The following is a 15,087-nucleotide window of genomic DNA, read 5'->3' as shown; positions in this document are numbered from 1 at the left end:
CACCTGCAAGTTTATGAAATAATCTTGACACAACTGCAAATCTTCTCACAGAAAATGGAAGAATTGCATCAAAATAATGATATAGTGACACCTTTTGAACACCTTTTGATCAATGGATACAGACTCAGGTGTAATTAGTAGGATTTGTCTTATTTTCTTTTTGTTTTGTTCTTTATTTCTTAATCTCCTTTGTTAAACTCTTATAATCATTGTTTATTTGCTTTAATATATTCACTATAGAGGCGTCTGACCCTCTAGATTCCTTAGAAAACATAAATAAATATAGAATACAACACATGCATGAGCCAAGTAAAAAAAGGGGGAGGGGCTTCACTGAGGGCTGGATATCGAGCCGACTACAATTTTCTTTTAGCTTTTTTGTTAATTGGCATAATCTTTATTTATCATAGTCACCTGAATTGTTTGAGACCCAACTTCACGCTGAGCTTAACGAGCCGAGCTGAAGTCGAAAGTAATCAAATCAAGTCATTTTCCTTTTAAAAGAAAAACGAATCCAATCGGAGCACTTTCCTGCCAAGCCAGCTCAACGATATATTGTAAGGATCTAAGTAAAAAAATAGAAGCGGGAGGGGGCAAAGAGTTCATGGATTTGGATTTGAATGCTGACCAAATTGCTGCTGATGTTGTATTGAATGGATGATTTTTCAACGATTTTGCTGTTTGTGGTGCATGCCGTGAAGCACCTGTCTGTGTATGCACAGTCCACGGGGTTATCCATATATTATGGAGTGAAATCAATAGTTTGTTTGACACTATGACAGTAACTTTTTACTAGTAGGAGTTTTCGAGTATTAAAAAATGGTGGCTCATGAGGCCTTCCACAATGTGACAGTGGCGCCCAAAAATCACCGGCATCCACATACGAATTCCAGCAGCACCACGCCAGTTAGCTCAGTGGTGGACAACACCGAGGAACATCACTTGTAGGACCTGCCAATCAGTTAAAAGTAAAATGAAAAAACAGATACTACCGTGCTCAGCCAGCCACCCGAAGAGGCTGCAGCTTCGCACATGTCTTGTCTTGTCGTCTTCGTCTTGATAACGTCAGAGTTTTATCAAAATTTTATTTATATTTAATAATCTGCTACATAAACTTTTTCAACGACGTGATAAAATTTTTCATATAAGAGAGGGAGAGAAGAAATAAGTATCACGATCGAGAATAGAACTCTCATGCTCCGTTATCAAACTCAAAGACGACTCAGAAATAAAATGTTCATATGAAATAAGTGAATGAAACTATACAATGATAATGATGGTTTATCCCTACTTTATTATGCTACACGCTCTCGAAAATAGTGCTACAAAACTCTTCGCTGAAAATGACCTAAAACAAAGAAAAATAAATTAACTATGTTGAACATCAGACAATGTACTGCAATATAATGTGCCGACACTTCTATATATACCTTGGCTGCGAGCGTGTGTCGCCTATATATGATGACCCGTACTAACTGTATATATGTTTTCTTGTGGCTCTCCCGTGCTGGTTCGTAAATACAGCTGAGTGGTGATAGTGACCAAGCGTCCGGCGCGGCCATGGCGGGCATCAAGGCGAAGCTGCAGCTGCAGGAGAAGGTCCCGCTCCCACGCACGGCGTGGAAGCTGGCCGACCTCGCCGTTCTCTTCCTTCTCCTGGCCCTCCTCGCTCACCGTGTGTCCTCGCTGATGGTGACCAGCGGCAGCGGCGCGGCGGCGGCGTGCACGTGGTGCTGGGTCGCCGCGCTCATCTGCGAGGCGTGGTTCACGGTGGTGTGGCTCATCAACATGAACGCCAAATGGAACCCGGTCCGCTTCGATACGCACCCTGAACGTCTCGCCGGACGGTAAGTGGTGGTGCGTGGTGGTGGTGGCAACAGTACCGTGCCACTGTCACCAAGACTAAGCTAGGTTTTCTCCAGGAAAACGCTAGTAATGATTTATTGATTTATTTTCGTCGTCGTCAGCAGCGCCGACGAGCTGCCGGCGGTGGACATGTTCGTGACGACGGCGGACCCGAAGCTGGAGCCACCGGTGGTGACGGTGAACACGGTGCTGTCGCTGATGGCGCTGGACTACCCCGCGGGCAAGCTGACGTGCTACGTCTCCGACGACGGCTGCTCGGCGGTGACCTGCTACGCGCTGCGCGAGGCCGCCGAGTTCGCCAAGCTCTGGGTGCCGTTCTGCAAGAAGCACGGCGTCGGGGTCCGGGCCCCCTTCGTGTACTTCTCCGGCGGCGGCACGGCGGAGCGCGGTGGCGCCACCACCGACGACGTTGCCGAGTTCATGCGCGCCTGGACGTCCATGAAGGTAAATCAAAGATAGATAATTAGCTTTGTTTCTGAAGTACTCCACACACTTACGTTCCAGTGTCTGATCGTGCTGTTGCATGTAGAACGAGTACGAGGAGTTGGTCCACCGGATCGAGAACGCCGAGGAGGAGTCTCTAGTCCGGCGCGGCGACGGCGAGTTCGCCGAGTTCGTGGGTGCTGACCGCAGGAACCACCCGACCATAATCAAGGTACTCGTGAAACGCGTGCGGCCACTCGTTGCATTTGTTTTCTTGCTAACTAACAAACATGGTCGTGGTCCACGTTCTTGTCCTGCCGGCGGCCGGCGAGTGTTCAGGTGCTGTCGGACAATCAGGATGCTGCAGGCGATGGAATCCCAAGCCTCATATACGTCTCGAGGGAGAAGAGCCCCACACAGCCCCACCACTTCAAGGCCGGCGCCATGAACGTCCTGGTACGTTGCCATTGGTGGCGCATCAGGATAAGCTCAACTGATGAGTGGAGAAGAGTGCCTCCTGAACCTGAACATTTGCTTGTGCACTCTACTGAGTGCAGACGAGGGTGTCCGGCGTGGTGACCAACGCTCCCATCGTGCTAAACGTGGACTGCGACATGTTCGCCAACAACCCGCAGGTGGCACTCCACGCCATGTGCCTGCTCATGGGCTTCGACGACGACGTCCACAGCGGCTTCGTCCAGGTGCCACAGAAGTTCTACGGCGCCCTCAAGGACGATCCTTTTGGCAACCAGATGCAGGTTATGTTCGAGGTAGGTACAGATCACTGTCATTATCACTAAGAGAAACACTGTGTTGTTGTATACTACTCAAGGCAACAACATCGATTGAGGTGACTTTATTAGCTTAGGCCTTGTTTAGTTCGCAAAAATTTTCAAGATTCTCCGTCACATCGAATCTTTGGTCGCATGCATGGATCATTAAATATAGACGAAAATAAAAACTAATTGTACAGTTTACTTGTAATTTGTGAGATGAATCTTTTGAGCCTAGTTACTCCGTAATTGGACAATGTTTGTCAAATAAAAACGAAAGTGCTACAGCCAAAAACTAAAATTTTTACAAACGGCCTTATATACATCGACAACTTTGTCGTCTGTGCTGGGGTGAGCTTGTGCAGAAAATTGGATACGGAGTTGCCGGACTTCAAGGCATATATTACTGTGGGACGGGTTGCTTTCACCGTAGGAAAGTCATGTATGGCGTGCCACCATACCACGCCACCACCAGCAGCAGCAGCATGAAAGGTGACATCGAATGAGTGCTACCAATGTATTCTGTCTGATTCAGGTCCATGCCCTTGACTGGTTGTAATTGTACAATACAAACTCTGGCAGATTCACCATCTTACAAGGAGCTACAGAACAGGTTCGGCAGATCGAATGAACTGATCGAGTCGGCGAGGAGCATCATCTCCGGGGACATGTTCAAAGCACCAACGACTCTGGTGGCAGACCTAACGAGTCGCATCGAAGCAGCGAAACAAGTTTCTGCCTGCCGCTACGAAACTGGCACAAGCTGGGGCCAGGAGGTATATGTTTTAACCTCCTTTTTCTTAACAATGGCAGGCTCTGCCACTCAATTAAAACCAAAGAATTTATACTAACTAAACAAGAGGGCGAACCAACTCAAGTGACGTGGCTAAGGATAAACACGACACACTGTCATGGGTCATTGTTGTTGAGCATGGAAGCAAAGCTGTCAGCAGCTCCGATTTCCTATGTCACGCCACCCACGAGCCACCCACCGAACCTTGTGAATAGTAGCTTCGACTTCCAATCTCAAACCAACGCCTTGCCCCTAGCGGTTGTTGACCCTCAGCAGAGCCCCAACCTACAATGGGGGGGAGGGCATTGCTGCTTGTCACCATTACCGAGCCACATCTCCGACACAGCAGCTCTGACTTCATGTTGCAATATCCGCCACCACACGTTAACCAGGCGCCGAGAACAAAGAGCCATCACTAAAGAAGACATTGAAGCCACAAAAATCCAAATGCAACGCCAATGGCACCACAGCCACATATCCAAACCATACCGGGTTTTCACCCACGAATGACAATGCTAGAGGGGAAACACAATGCCCAGTGTCGCTATCGCCAAGGCTTTTGCTAAATGAATCCTCTAACACCAACAATGGGCCAAGACGTTGGGCCCCTTGCTAGCCAACACCGCCATCGCCACTGTATTGTCACCCCACATAAGCCCTTTCAGAGGGGCATCGACGTGCCAACTGCACACAGTAGCCACATATATAGCTATCAGCCACCACCCCATCCAACCTACAACGCATAGAGCCAAATCTAACTCTGTCGCTCGTGTAACACCATTGGACTGTGAGGCCATCAATGACCACCATTGCCAGCTCTAGCACCTAGCCACCAGCGGCCACAAGGTGTGTGCCCCACCAGTGTGGCCACCGCATCCGACCGCCGGGCCTAGAACCCGGTGCCCCATGTCAATGTTGCCACATCTGTCATGACAACTATCGCAAACACTATCGTTAACCAGCCACCACCATACAAGCCACCACCACAGCCACCTAGGTTGGCAAGGATGTGCGCGCGCGCGAGAGAGAGAGAGAGAGAGAGAGAGAGAAGGCAAGGTGTCACCTAGGCCACTAGATCTGGCCACCATGTGCAGGCAGGCTGTTGGCATGGCCATGAAGGAAGGGCTATCGGAGGTGAGGAGAAGAGAGCCCTGCCGCCGCCCGATGTGCTAACCAACACTGCCACAACCACCGCCAGCCACCTCGTCAACCTGCCGAGGCATGCTGGATCTAGCCACCAAGGCTCCGGATCCGGCTACCCAGGCCCCGACCAACACTGGTGCCACCGTCATGACTATGGAAGAGGGAGGAGAAGGAAAGGAACCTCACCGCCATCCCCATACGCTTGCACGGCACCGTTCGACGTTGCCACAACCGCGGCATCCACACAAACCCTCCCCTCGTCCCCTGAGCTCCACGTAGCTTGCGCGAAGAGAGGCATCGCCAGCCCGCTACCACATGCGCTTAGAGATAGCAACGGGCACAAACCCGTTGGGTTTTACTATCCCAAACCCATGCCCATGAAGATTATATGAACCCATTTAAAAACCCATAACCCATGACGGGTGCAACATTTGACCCAAACCCATGCCCACGTGGGTTTCAGGTACCCACGGGTCGCCCATGCCCAACAGTAATAATAGACTCAAGTAGTATATATATGAGAATAATATACATATACATACAAAAAAAATAGCTATAGCTGTTGTAAATAGCTAATTTTATTTTTTCTCCCAACCATGCCATGGATTGGAGGCACACGATCAAAATAAAGCACTATTGTGTGCAGTGTGCTGCTGCTGCCTCTATCCATCTCCACCAAAGGCTGCTGGCTTAACTAGGCCACAACTGTATCAACACCCATGCAATACCAACATGCTAGTGGTTAGGCATATATCAGCTATCCTTTTCTTTAGAGTTCTTTTTTCTTAATTAATATAATCTTTCACAAAATATTTATGATTATCTAAATACAAGTTTACGGGTTTCAAAAACACATGGGTTCACGGGTTTGGGTACTACACTCCCAGATCCATGCCCACAAACCCGCTGGGTCTGGCATTTTGCCCATTAACAAACCCATGGGTAGAGAAATTGACCCAAACCCTTACACTAATAGAATAAAAACCCATCGGATTTCGGGTTTCGGGTACCCATTGCCATCTCTACATGCGCTGCCTAATGTGAGGGAGGGGATAGCCCTGCCGCCACCATCCCAGCTGACCGAAAGACCTTCCCCACGGCGGCCTGCGGTAGAAGAGGAGAGATGGGAACGATGCCTAGGGTTACAGAGAGGGGACGCCCGTGGGGGCGACGTGGGGGCAGCGTCTCGATTAACACTGTTCCTCACAGCTACCATTTTGCAGGTTTTGGCAATCTGAAAGAACTCATGCATGTGCTTGCAGGTTGGCTGGGTCTACGGGTCCATGACCGAGGATGTCCTGACCGGGCAGCGCATCCACGCCGCCGGCTGGAGGTGACCCGCCAGCGTTCCTCGGCGGCGCGCCCACCGGCGGACCAGCCAGCCTCACCCAGTACAAGAGGTGGGCAACAGGCCTGCTGGAGATACTCCTCAGCCGCCATAACCCATGCCTTGTCTCTGCGTTCAAGCGCCTCGATTTCCGGCAGTGCGTCGCCTACCTGGTCATCGACGTGTGGCCCGTCAGGGCACCTTTTGAGCTGTGCTACGCCCTGCTAGGACCTTACTGCCTCATCGCAAACCACTCCTTCCTGCCAAAGGTAATCTTCTATATTCCAAGTTCTATCATCTGTACATACATCCTCCCAACCATATGTACTATCATTTTAGGTGAAACTTTCATCCAAGTTTCTAAAAATTTTATCTTGTTGTGATGATGCAGGCGTCAGAGCCGAGTTTCCTCATCCCACTGGCCCTCTTCCTGGGCTACAACGCGTACAACCTGGGCGAGTACAAGGACTGCCGGCTCTCGGCGCGTGCCTGGTGGAACAACCACAGGATGCAGCGGATCGTGTCGTCCTCCGCCTGGCTGCTCGCCTTCCTCACCGTCGTCCTCAAGATGCTGGGCCTCTCGGAGACGGTGTTCGAGGTGACACGCAAAGAGCAGCAGAGCTCGTCCGACGGAGGCGCCGGCGACGGCGCGGACCCAGCAGGGCGGTTCACCTTTGACTCGTCGCCAGTGTTCGTCCCACCGACAGCGCTCACGGTGCTGAGCATCGTCGCCATCGCCGTCGGGGCGTGGAGGGCGGTGGTCGCCGGTGCGGTGGAAGGCCGCGTGCCCACCACCGGTGGTGGCCCGGGCGTCGGGGAGCTCGCGTGCTGCGTCTGGCTGGTGCTCTGCTTCTGGCCGTTCGTGAGGGGGCTCGTCGCCGTCGGCAGGGGAAGCTACGGCATCCCCTGGAGCGTCAGGCTCAAGGCGGCTCTGCTCGTCGCCGCGTTCGTGCACTTGTCCACACGCAACTAAACTTTCGCCGGCCGACGCCAGAATATCATCTAGGAAACATTTCTGCAACTCCATTCATCCATAATCCACAGCATGTTCTGCCTAAGATTTATACGTTACCTTCCACTGTTTGTACAAAGTTGTTTGCAGCCCGATTGAAACTGAAGTCTTGCAGAAGCTTTCAGCCCGGAAAAGCCACAGCTGGGCTCCATTGATCTACCTGACGTGATAATGAGCACGTAAAAGCCCAGGTAAATGGTAATAAACCATTGAACGAACTGGAAGACACGAGGAGACGCTGCTCGATCTCGCTTTAGTCCCACACAGGACGCCTAGGCCTGTGAGACTGAGCTGAAATGGGCGACCGAGCCAATGCCGGGCGTGCCGCAAATGAAGGCACACTCAGAGCACGAGTTATCCGTGGCTCGTGTGCTGGTGGCACGGTGCACGGTATGTGCACATAGCCAACTTAAACATTGTTTAAAGAAAATTTAGCAGCCACCAGGACCAACATGGTTAATACATTAGGCGCATGACAGGTGCGCCTTGCAATTTCTTTTTTTTTGACGATTTTTCCGCTTAAAATACAGAATAGATTTTCATCAAACTATATACTTCTGTCTTCTGTAGAGGACTTAGACCATTTTTTTTATTTCTGAGTTAATTAGAATCAATGTCATTATAAATTTGACATTTCTAAGAAACATTATTGTTTTTCAACTAATATTGCTATTGCATTACAATAATTCATCCAAAACTTGGAATATGTCACTTTCGCCTGTAAATTACACTGACCCATCTAGAAACTATCATATTTTCGTATGGACCCAAAATAGCTCTACTACTCCCTCGCTCCTCACGCACTGACATGTGGGTCCCACCTATTATCCCCTTCCACTCTTTTGTCGGACCACCACATATTCGCTATAAGATATTGTCTATATCACCTTAAATGTGTCGTTCGTCTCACCTCCTTCACTTCAGCATTGGCCATGGTACTCACCGAAAGATTTGCTAATTGTGTCTTCCACAGTTCCAAAAAAACTTGTGTCCTCTACTGTGCAAGAGGCGACGTAGGTGCGAGTGGTGTGCTTGATATAGCAGGTATGTCCACAGCCTTTCACAACCACTGTTGTTGGCCACTGCTAGGCCCGTGCGGAGGGTGACAAGTTTGAATGTCGCCCCTCCAGGCTCTAGTGATAGGGACCATAGGCGTCGACGACTCTTGTACATAGGCGAGGAGAGCAGCGAGATGGCGGTGGTATGCGGCATAGACGAGGGGAGCACAGTGGTTGGAGTTGAGCGGTGAAGGAGAGGTAATGGATGACGAGTGAGGCTCACATGTCTACGAGTGGAGAGAGGCAAAATGGCAAGGGCACGAAAATATGATTAGCTACAGGTGGATCCGAGTGGTATATTTTTAGGGTGTTTGGGACTGCTCTGCTCCAGTTTTTTCAGCTCCACTCCAGCTCCATGTTGGCAAACACGTCTAGCTCTACGAACTCTGCTCTGCAAAAAAGGTGAAGCTAAAGGCCAGCTCCATGTTTTTTCTGGAGTACCTCAAGGGGGTACTCCAGTTTTTTGAGTTTGGTACTCCCACATGGAGTTCTAAGATAATTACCCACTTTGTCACTCATTAATCACAGATTAGTTCTCGTAAACGTCTTCCCTCCCGATGCCGCAACCTCATTTCATCTTGTGCGCGCCACCCCTCGTTTCTTCACCTACGCGGCGTCCCTGTTAATTGTTTGTATTTTAATTATGGCCTTTGTTAATGTTCTATCATTTGATTTTTATTTTGGTCAGAAAATATCAAGAGTAATTTCGATCAGGGGCATAATAAACCATTTGTATAGAAACAACCTATTCCTAGAGCTGGAGCAGAGTTGTGTGCCAAACAGTACCTTCTGCTCCACAAACTCCACGGTAGAGCTGCTTTATGGTGGAGTTCGTTGAGTAGAGCTAAAAAAAACTGAAACGGAGCAGTGCCAAACACCTCCTTTATGTTTCGAATAAAATATAATGGTACAAACATTATTAGATGAGAAGTAGCGGCGTTTCTCAAAGACGTTTTGATTTTATAAAGGCATTGTTCTAATTAACCCTATTTTTCTAGGGAAAATTGACCTTTACATTACAATACAGAACAGGTTTTTGTCAAACTATACACCTCCATCTCCCTTAGAGGCCTTGGTCCCTTTTTTTTTCCCGGGGAAAGTTGACCTTTTCACTAGAGCAGATCAGCAGTCCTACACCGATTCAATGAACCGGCGTATCAATGAACTGGTTAATGAACTGATGCTCTCACCGGTTTGATGACTGGTGCAATCCCAACTCCCAATAACTGCAAGGAAACAGAATAAGAAGTAGCAGGCTGGCATCAGGCAGCAATGCATATGCATATGCATTTGCGGATACACTACGATTGCGGAATTATCTGATGGAGTAGCAAGCATGTCTAACACCCCATTAGGCTTTGTTTAGATATTGTCGGATTCACGTGGAATTTAGTTCAAGTTCCACTTCAATCCACCTCAACACATGTGGATTGACGTGAATCCGACTACATCCAAGACTTTACTGAGCAGCAACACATATCATACAGGTCGATCATCCACGACAGGTTATTAAACTCAAACAGTACTTATTATACGAAACAGTACTTATTATACGAAACAGTACTTATTATACGGTACAAACCAGACTCTTAAAACATGCAGTTCAACCGACGACCAAACTTTTATTTTTGGGTGACACGAACCAGACTCTTAAAACAGTTCAACGACGACCAAACTTGACACGAAGCAGACTCTTTGAGAAACAAATCAAAAGAGTTCGACGACGACCAGACTTAAGTCTTAACACGAAACGATGACGGCAGCAGCATAGCATAGCATAGCATAGCATAGCTAGCTCAACTCCAAGTCCAAGGAGCACAGAGCGATCGACTTGTTGCATCGGCGAGAGCATGAGCATTGTAGACAGATCAGATGTTGATCAGCTGCACAATCTCCGACACCGCCAGCTTGAACCTGTCTTCAGCACCCAGATTCTGTGGGAAGCGAGCCGACGCCGACGCCGGGTTCGCCTGCAGGTCCATCGTCGACGTCGACGACGACGCAAACAAAAACTTGTAAGGTCCCAGCTATAGATTATATAGAAAGAAGAAGAAGAAGAAGAAGAAGAAGAAGAAGAAGAAGAAGAAGAAGAAGAAGGCAGCTGGGTAGTGTTTGTTTGGTGACTTACGCGCGCATGGATGCCGTACATGCGGAAGCCGTCGTGGGCGGAGATGGTGGTGGTGACCACCTCGATGCTGTGCCTCTCCAGCACGAACAGCACCTTGGTCAGCGTGCCGGGCTCCCGCGGGCAGTGCAGGTTGATGTACGCCTCGTTGTTGGCCACGCTCACCACCACGTTCTGCCCGGACCACGTCTGGAACCCCGTCGCCGGCGCCGGGAACGGCACCGCGCCACGGGGCAGAGATAGCGCGTTGGCGGCGGCGGCGCCGGAGGAGGAGCCGGAGCCGGAGCCGCCCGCGGCGGCCGCGGCCGCCGCCACTGCCAGGGCCCTGTTCGCGGCGGCCACGGAGGCCTGCTGCACCTCCAAGCTGTGGACCATGTCCGCCAGGCTCGCCTCCCTCGACGATGACGCCGCCGGCGCCGGCGCCGGTGCAGCTGGTGCTGGCAGCGCTGGTGCGGGGTGGCGAGCGGACGACGCGCGGCTGCTGCCGCTGCCGGCACCCACCAGCAGCTGCTGGCCGTGCTGCTGCAGCTGCTGCTGCGCCGCCAGCGCGCGCTTGCGCTGCAGCTTCATCTTCTCCAGCTTCTCGACGGTGCCTTCCAGAGACTTGATGTAGGTCACGGCCTCCCCAACTATGGTGGCCTTGTCAGCCTGCAGCATCAAAACAATTTCAACATAAATGGCACGTTATTCATTTTTTCCATTTCTTTTAACTCTTCAAATATATACAAGTCATTGCAAAATTCCAAGGTAGTAGTGTCGATCTACAGTTTTTCCCATTATAACTGTGCTACAGCAGATGCTACCAATGCAATACAACTGAAGAATCATTGAATTACTAATAATAAAATGGAAAGAAGAAACATTCCCCAAAATCGACGCATCACCCTGTTCACTTGAACTTATTAGCAATTACTTTTTAATGAAGCAACAATATTTTTCTCTCATAATAAATCAGCATTAGCAACAGCCAAATTTCAGCCAGCCAATACACAACTAGAAATGCTCCATGAAAATCATTCAATTACCAATACAACTGAATAACAGATGCATATTTACACAATGAAAGATTAAGACAGAACAAAAGGTGAATCCAAGTTCAATAAAATTAACTGAAAACACTCATGAAAGGTTCAAAGTACATTCCTACTATAACCATAAATCCATAATGCATAGTAGTAACCACTCATTTGGCCAAACATCGGTGCGGATTATTACGCTCTAAATAAACAGCCTACATTAATAAGACAGAACCAACTATATTCTCCTTCCCCCTAACTTAAACTCTCTTTCCCCCTTAATTAATTGAAAAATAAAGCTCCTGATATTGCATTCAAAAAAAATATACTAGAGGCGATATATAGTTCCTTACTCGTCAATGAAATTTTGCATAATATGTTATTTATCTATAAGCACCAAATATATGCCTAGGCCTCAGATGCCATGCATGGGCACAACAATGGCAATAAATAAGGTATTGCAGTTTCCTTAGCTTTAATGAAAATTAAGAATATATCCCTTGAGGGGAGGGAGTGGCTTACACTTTTGAATGGATGGAGTATTTGGTTCTCACTATGCTTACAGTTTCGAATGGATGGAGTATTTGGTTCTCCAAAGGAGGTGGCGATGCCCTTGCCTCCTTACTATTTACATCCAAATCTGAGATCCAAACCTAACCTAGACGATGGAGATGCAATGCGAAGATGGAGAGGATAAAATTCGGATATGAGGAACTCCATAATAATGCTTTAGTAATAAGGAAAATTTTGCTTAAGGACAATGTAGAAACATGTAATTGATCGACACCCACCATTAATGGAAAATTTGCCTAATAGCAATACAAATTCATGGTTATTTGCTAGTTAAATACCACAAGGAATAAAATAATCATTTTCACCGCTCAGGAGAGAGAAAGCATAGTGAGTAGACGCTTCTGCCCATGGTGACATGACATGCACCGCTATCTGTAACGGCAGAAATGATTATTTTATTCGACGCCGGTGTGTTCAGTGGCAAACAACCATGATTGTAGTGTTATACTGGGCAAATTCTCTATTTGGCAGGGTATATGCCGGCCAATTACACGTTTCTACGATGTCCTCTGGCAAAATTTGCCTAATAAGAAATACAAAAGTTCCCCCATTTAGTTCTAAGATCACACCATTGCCAAAGGAAGCACTAATAAGAGAAAATCTAGAATTGGCGACAACGCATGCAGTTGGTGATCCGCATATGAATTGAATGATTTCCGAAAACAACAAAGAAAAACAAAGGATCCATTTTTTTTCAGCTTGCGCGCACGCATCGATCATCTCGGCATCGCTCATGGATAACTTCAATCATCAAGAAAAGAAAAGAAAAAATAGAGAGCCATGCACATATACTGACCTTGTCGGGGAGATCAGGGAGGAGCGCGTGCAGGGTGCTGAACATGTTCTTCATCTTCTTCCTCCGCTCCCTCTCTGTAAAGATGTGCAAGTCGTGGTCGGTGTCCTCCAACGCGGCGGCGTTGCCCTTCCCGCTGCCGCCGCCCACGTCGGCCTCAAGGGCACGTTGTTGTCCTCTAGCTATGTTGTTTTTTCCCTCCTTGGCGTTGCTCTCGCCGGCGCCGGCGCCGACTGCCGCTGGTCTGGCAGCCTTGGATGACCCAGCGATGTTGTCCTTGCCGGCATGGTGGCGGGGCGCCACCTGGATGGCGAGGTTGGATGCGTTGCTCTTGGCGGCATGGAGTGCAGCCGCCGCCGATCTGGTGAGCCTGGACGACCCAGCGTTACCGCTGGCATGGGACATCGCCTGGATGGCGAGCTTGGTCCTGGCTTTGTTGTCCTTGCCAGCATGGAGCAACAGCGAGCTGCCAAACTTGGGCCGCTCGGTGTTGTTGTCCATGTCCTTGCTGGCATGGAGCACTGCGGGGTTTGGGACCTTGAACCCGGCGTTGTTGTGCTCGTCGGCATGGAGCACCGCCGGGCTGTCGAGCTTGGACCCGGTGGGGTTTTCCACGATGGCCTGGGGCACGGCCGGGCTGGCGATCTTGGATCCGCCGTTGTTACCATCGCCGGCGTGGAGCACCGCCGGGCTGGCGACCTCGGATCGGGCGGCGTTGTTGTCCACGCCAGCATGGGACCCGGCTTTGCTGTTGTCGTAGTCATGGAGCATCGCCGGGCTAGCAAGCTTGGACCCAGCAGCGTCGTTTCCCTTCTCCTCGCCGGCAAGGAGCACTGTCGGGCTTGCGAGCTTTAACTCAACTTTGTTTTCCTCGCCGGCAAGGAGCACCGCTGGGCTGGAGATCTTGGACGCGGCGCTGCTGTCCTCGCCGGCCTGGAGCACCGCTGGGCTGGCGATCTTGGAAGACGCGGCGTTGCTGTCCTCGCCGGCAGAGAGCACCGCTGGGCTGGCACGCTCAGACAACCCAGCGTTGTTGACGGCGCTGGCCAGCTTGCTGACAGAGCTGGGGTTGGAACCAGCCGACATCACGGTCGCCGTCGGCGATCCGGCGTTGGCAGGGATGCTGCCGTGGGGGGCGGTGGCCTGATCATGGCTGCCCTCCACTTCTTGGGGCAGGTTGGCTCCTTCCTGAGACATGGTGCGGTGGATGCAGGAGGAGAGGAGGGTGTGAGGTGTGCAGGGGCGGGGGCGGGGGCAGGGGCGGGGGGGGGGGGGGGGGGGGGGGTATTTGATAGAGAGAAGGGTGATGATGGATAGGCTAGCACACAGAAAAGATTTACACCACCAACAGCATTTTTTAGCAGCTTCTGTGCCTCATCATCATGGTTAGAGATAGTATAAAAGCGCCGCATACCGGCTGAAATTCGGTTTATCGGTTAACGATATAAGTGCGATATATCGGGCGATAAAGAGTTAGAAAGAATATTAGACATGCTCCGCACAAAAAATTGGGCGATAAATGTTAAAAGGAATATTACTAATGGCAACTTACCTACTATGATATTGCATAGCTAGGGGTTCTTGCTAATCAAGACACATACAACTTTGACAAAGTTTGAAATATATGGTAGTTTTCTTTGATATATCTTTGTATGTGAAATTTTGTGTTTTGATGAAGTACAGCGATCCCTGTTAGGCATCCATGATTGAATGGTTCTACCAGTTTGAGCTAAAATTCTACTACTAGGGCAATCACACGGCACGCCATTTATGGAACTTTCTGCACTCCAAAGGTGAAAGTAGGCAAGTTCAACTCACCAAGATAACAATTCATAAACAGTGCATCAAATCGAAGTTGCAACTTTGCTTTACCAAAATGGAAAATGTCTCCCTGAAGGAATTCCCACTTGATAACACCTCGAGAACCCCAGTTTGATGTCATGCCAAGGCAAGCTCTTTGGGAGTTCCAAGTTCTACATCTTGTTCAGATTGATCCACAGAAGGAGATGGTGTTGAGGACTATGGTTCTTCCCGCTCAATTTGAATCAAAAGTTTCATATATGTGCATGTCACTCGGGCTGGGATCTGTGATTGGGCCAAAAAAACCGCCTGGCCCATACACAAGTTGGCCTATATCATCGACATTTTCGTTCTTGCCGGTCACGGCGATATATCGCTCTAACCG

At 49.5% G+C, this 15,087-nt stretch overlaps 1 protein-coding gene and 1 pseudogene across 1 annotated transcript; one reads left to right on the top strand and one right to left on the bottom strand.

The window, feature by feature from the left end:
* Positions 1,477–7,443, top strand: LOC8073999 (annotated as a pseudogene).
* LOC8073998 lies at positions 9,905–14,154 on the bottom strand. The gene is made up of 3 exons (XM_002446442.2): positions 12,906–14,154; positions 10,524–11,168; positions 9,905–10,365 (listed from the first exon to the last, which is right to left on the bottom strand). The coding sequence occupies exons 1-3, from the start codon at positions 14,097–14,099 to the stop codon at positions 10,264–10,266; spliced, it is 1,941 nt and encodes a 646-aa protein (XP_002446487.2). The 5' UTR covers positions 14,100–14,154; the 3' UTR covers positions 9,905–10,263.

The sequence above is a fragment of the Sorghum bicolor genome, chromosome 6, assembly GCF_000003195.3.
Source record: "Sorghum bicolor cultivar BTx623 chromosome 6, Sorghum_bicolor_NCBIv3, whole genome shotgun sequence".
Taxonomy (NCBI): Eukaryota; Viridiplantae; Streptophyta; class Magnoliopsida; order Poales; family Poaceae; genus Sorghum; species Sorghum bicolor.
This window is presented reverse-complemented; position numbering and strand designations above follow the sequence as displayed.

Bases quoted from the DNA above. Each gene is read 5' to 3' on its own strand.
- LOC8073998 (XM_002446442.2), bottom strand. From the start codon at position 14,099: ATGTCTCAGGAAGGAGCCAACCTGCCCCAAGAAGTGGAGGGCAGCCAT. The intron at 11,169-12,905 runs GTCAGTATATGT...TTGATGCTGCAG, and splicing joins TCCCTGATCTCCCCGACAAG to GCTGACAAGGCCACCATAGT. The intron at 10,366-10,523 runs GTAAGTCACCAA...ATGGACCTGCAG, and splicing joins TGTACGGCATCCATGCGCGC to GCGAACCCGGCGTCGGCGTC.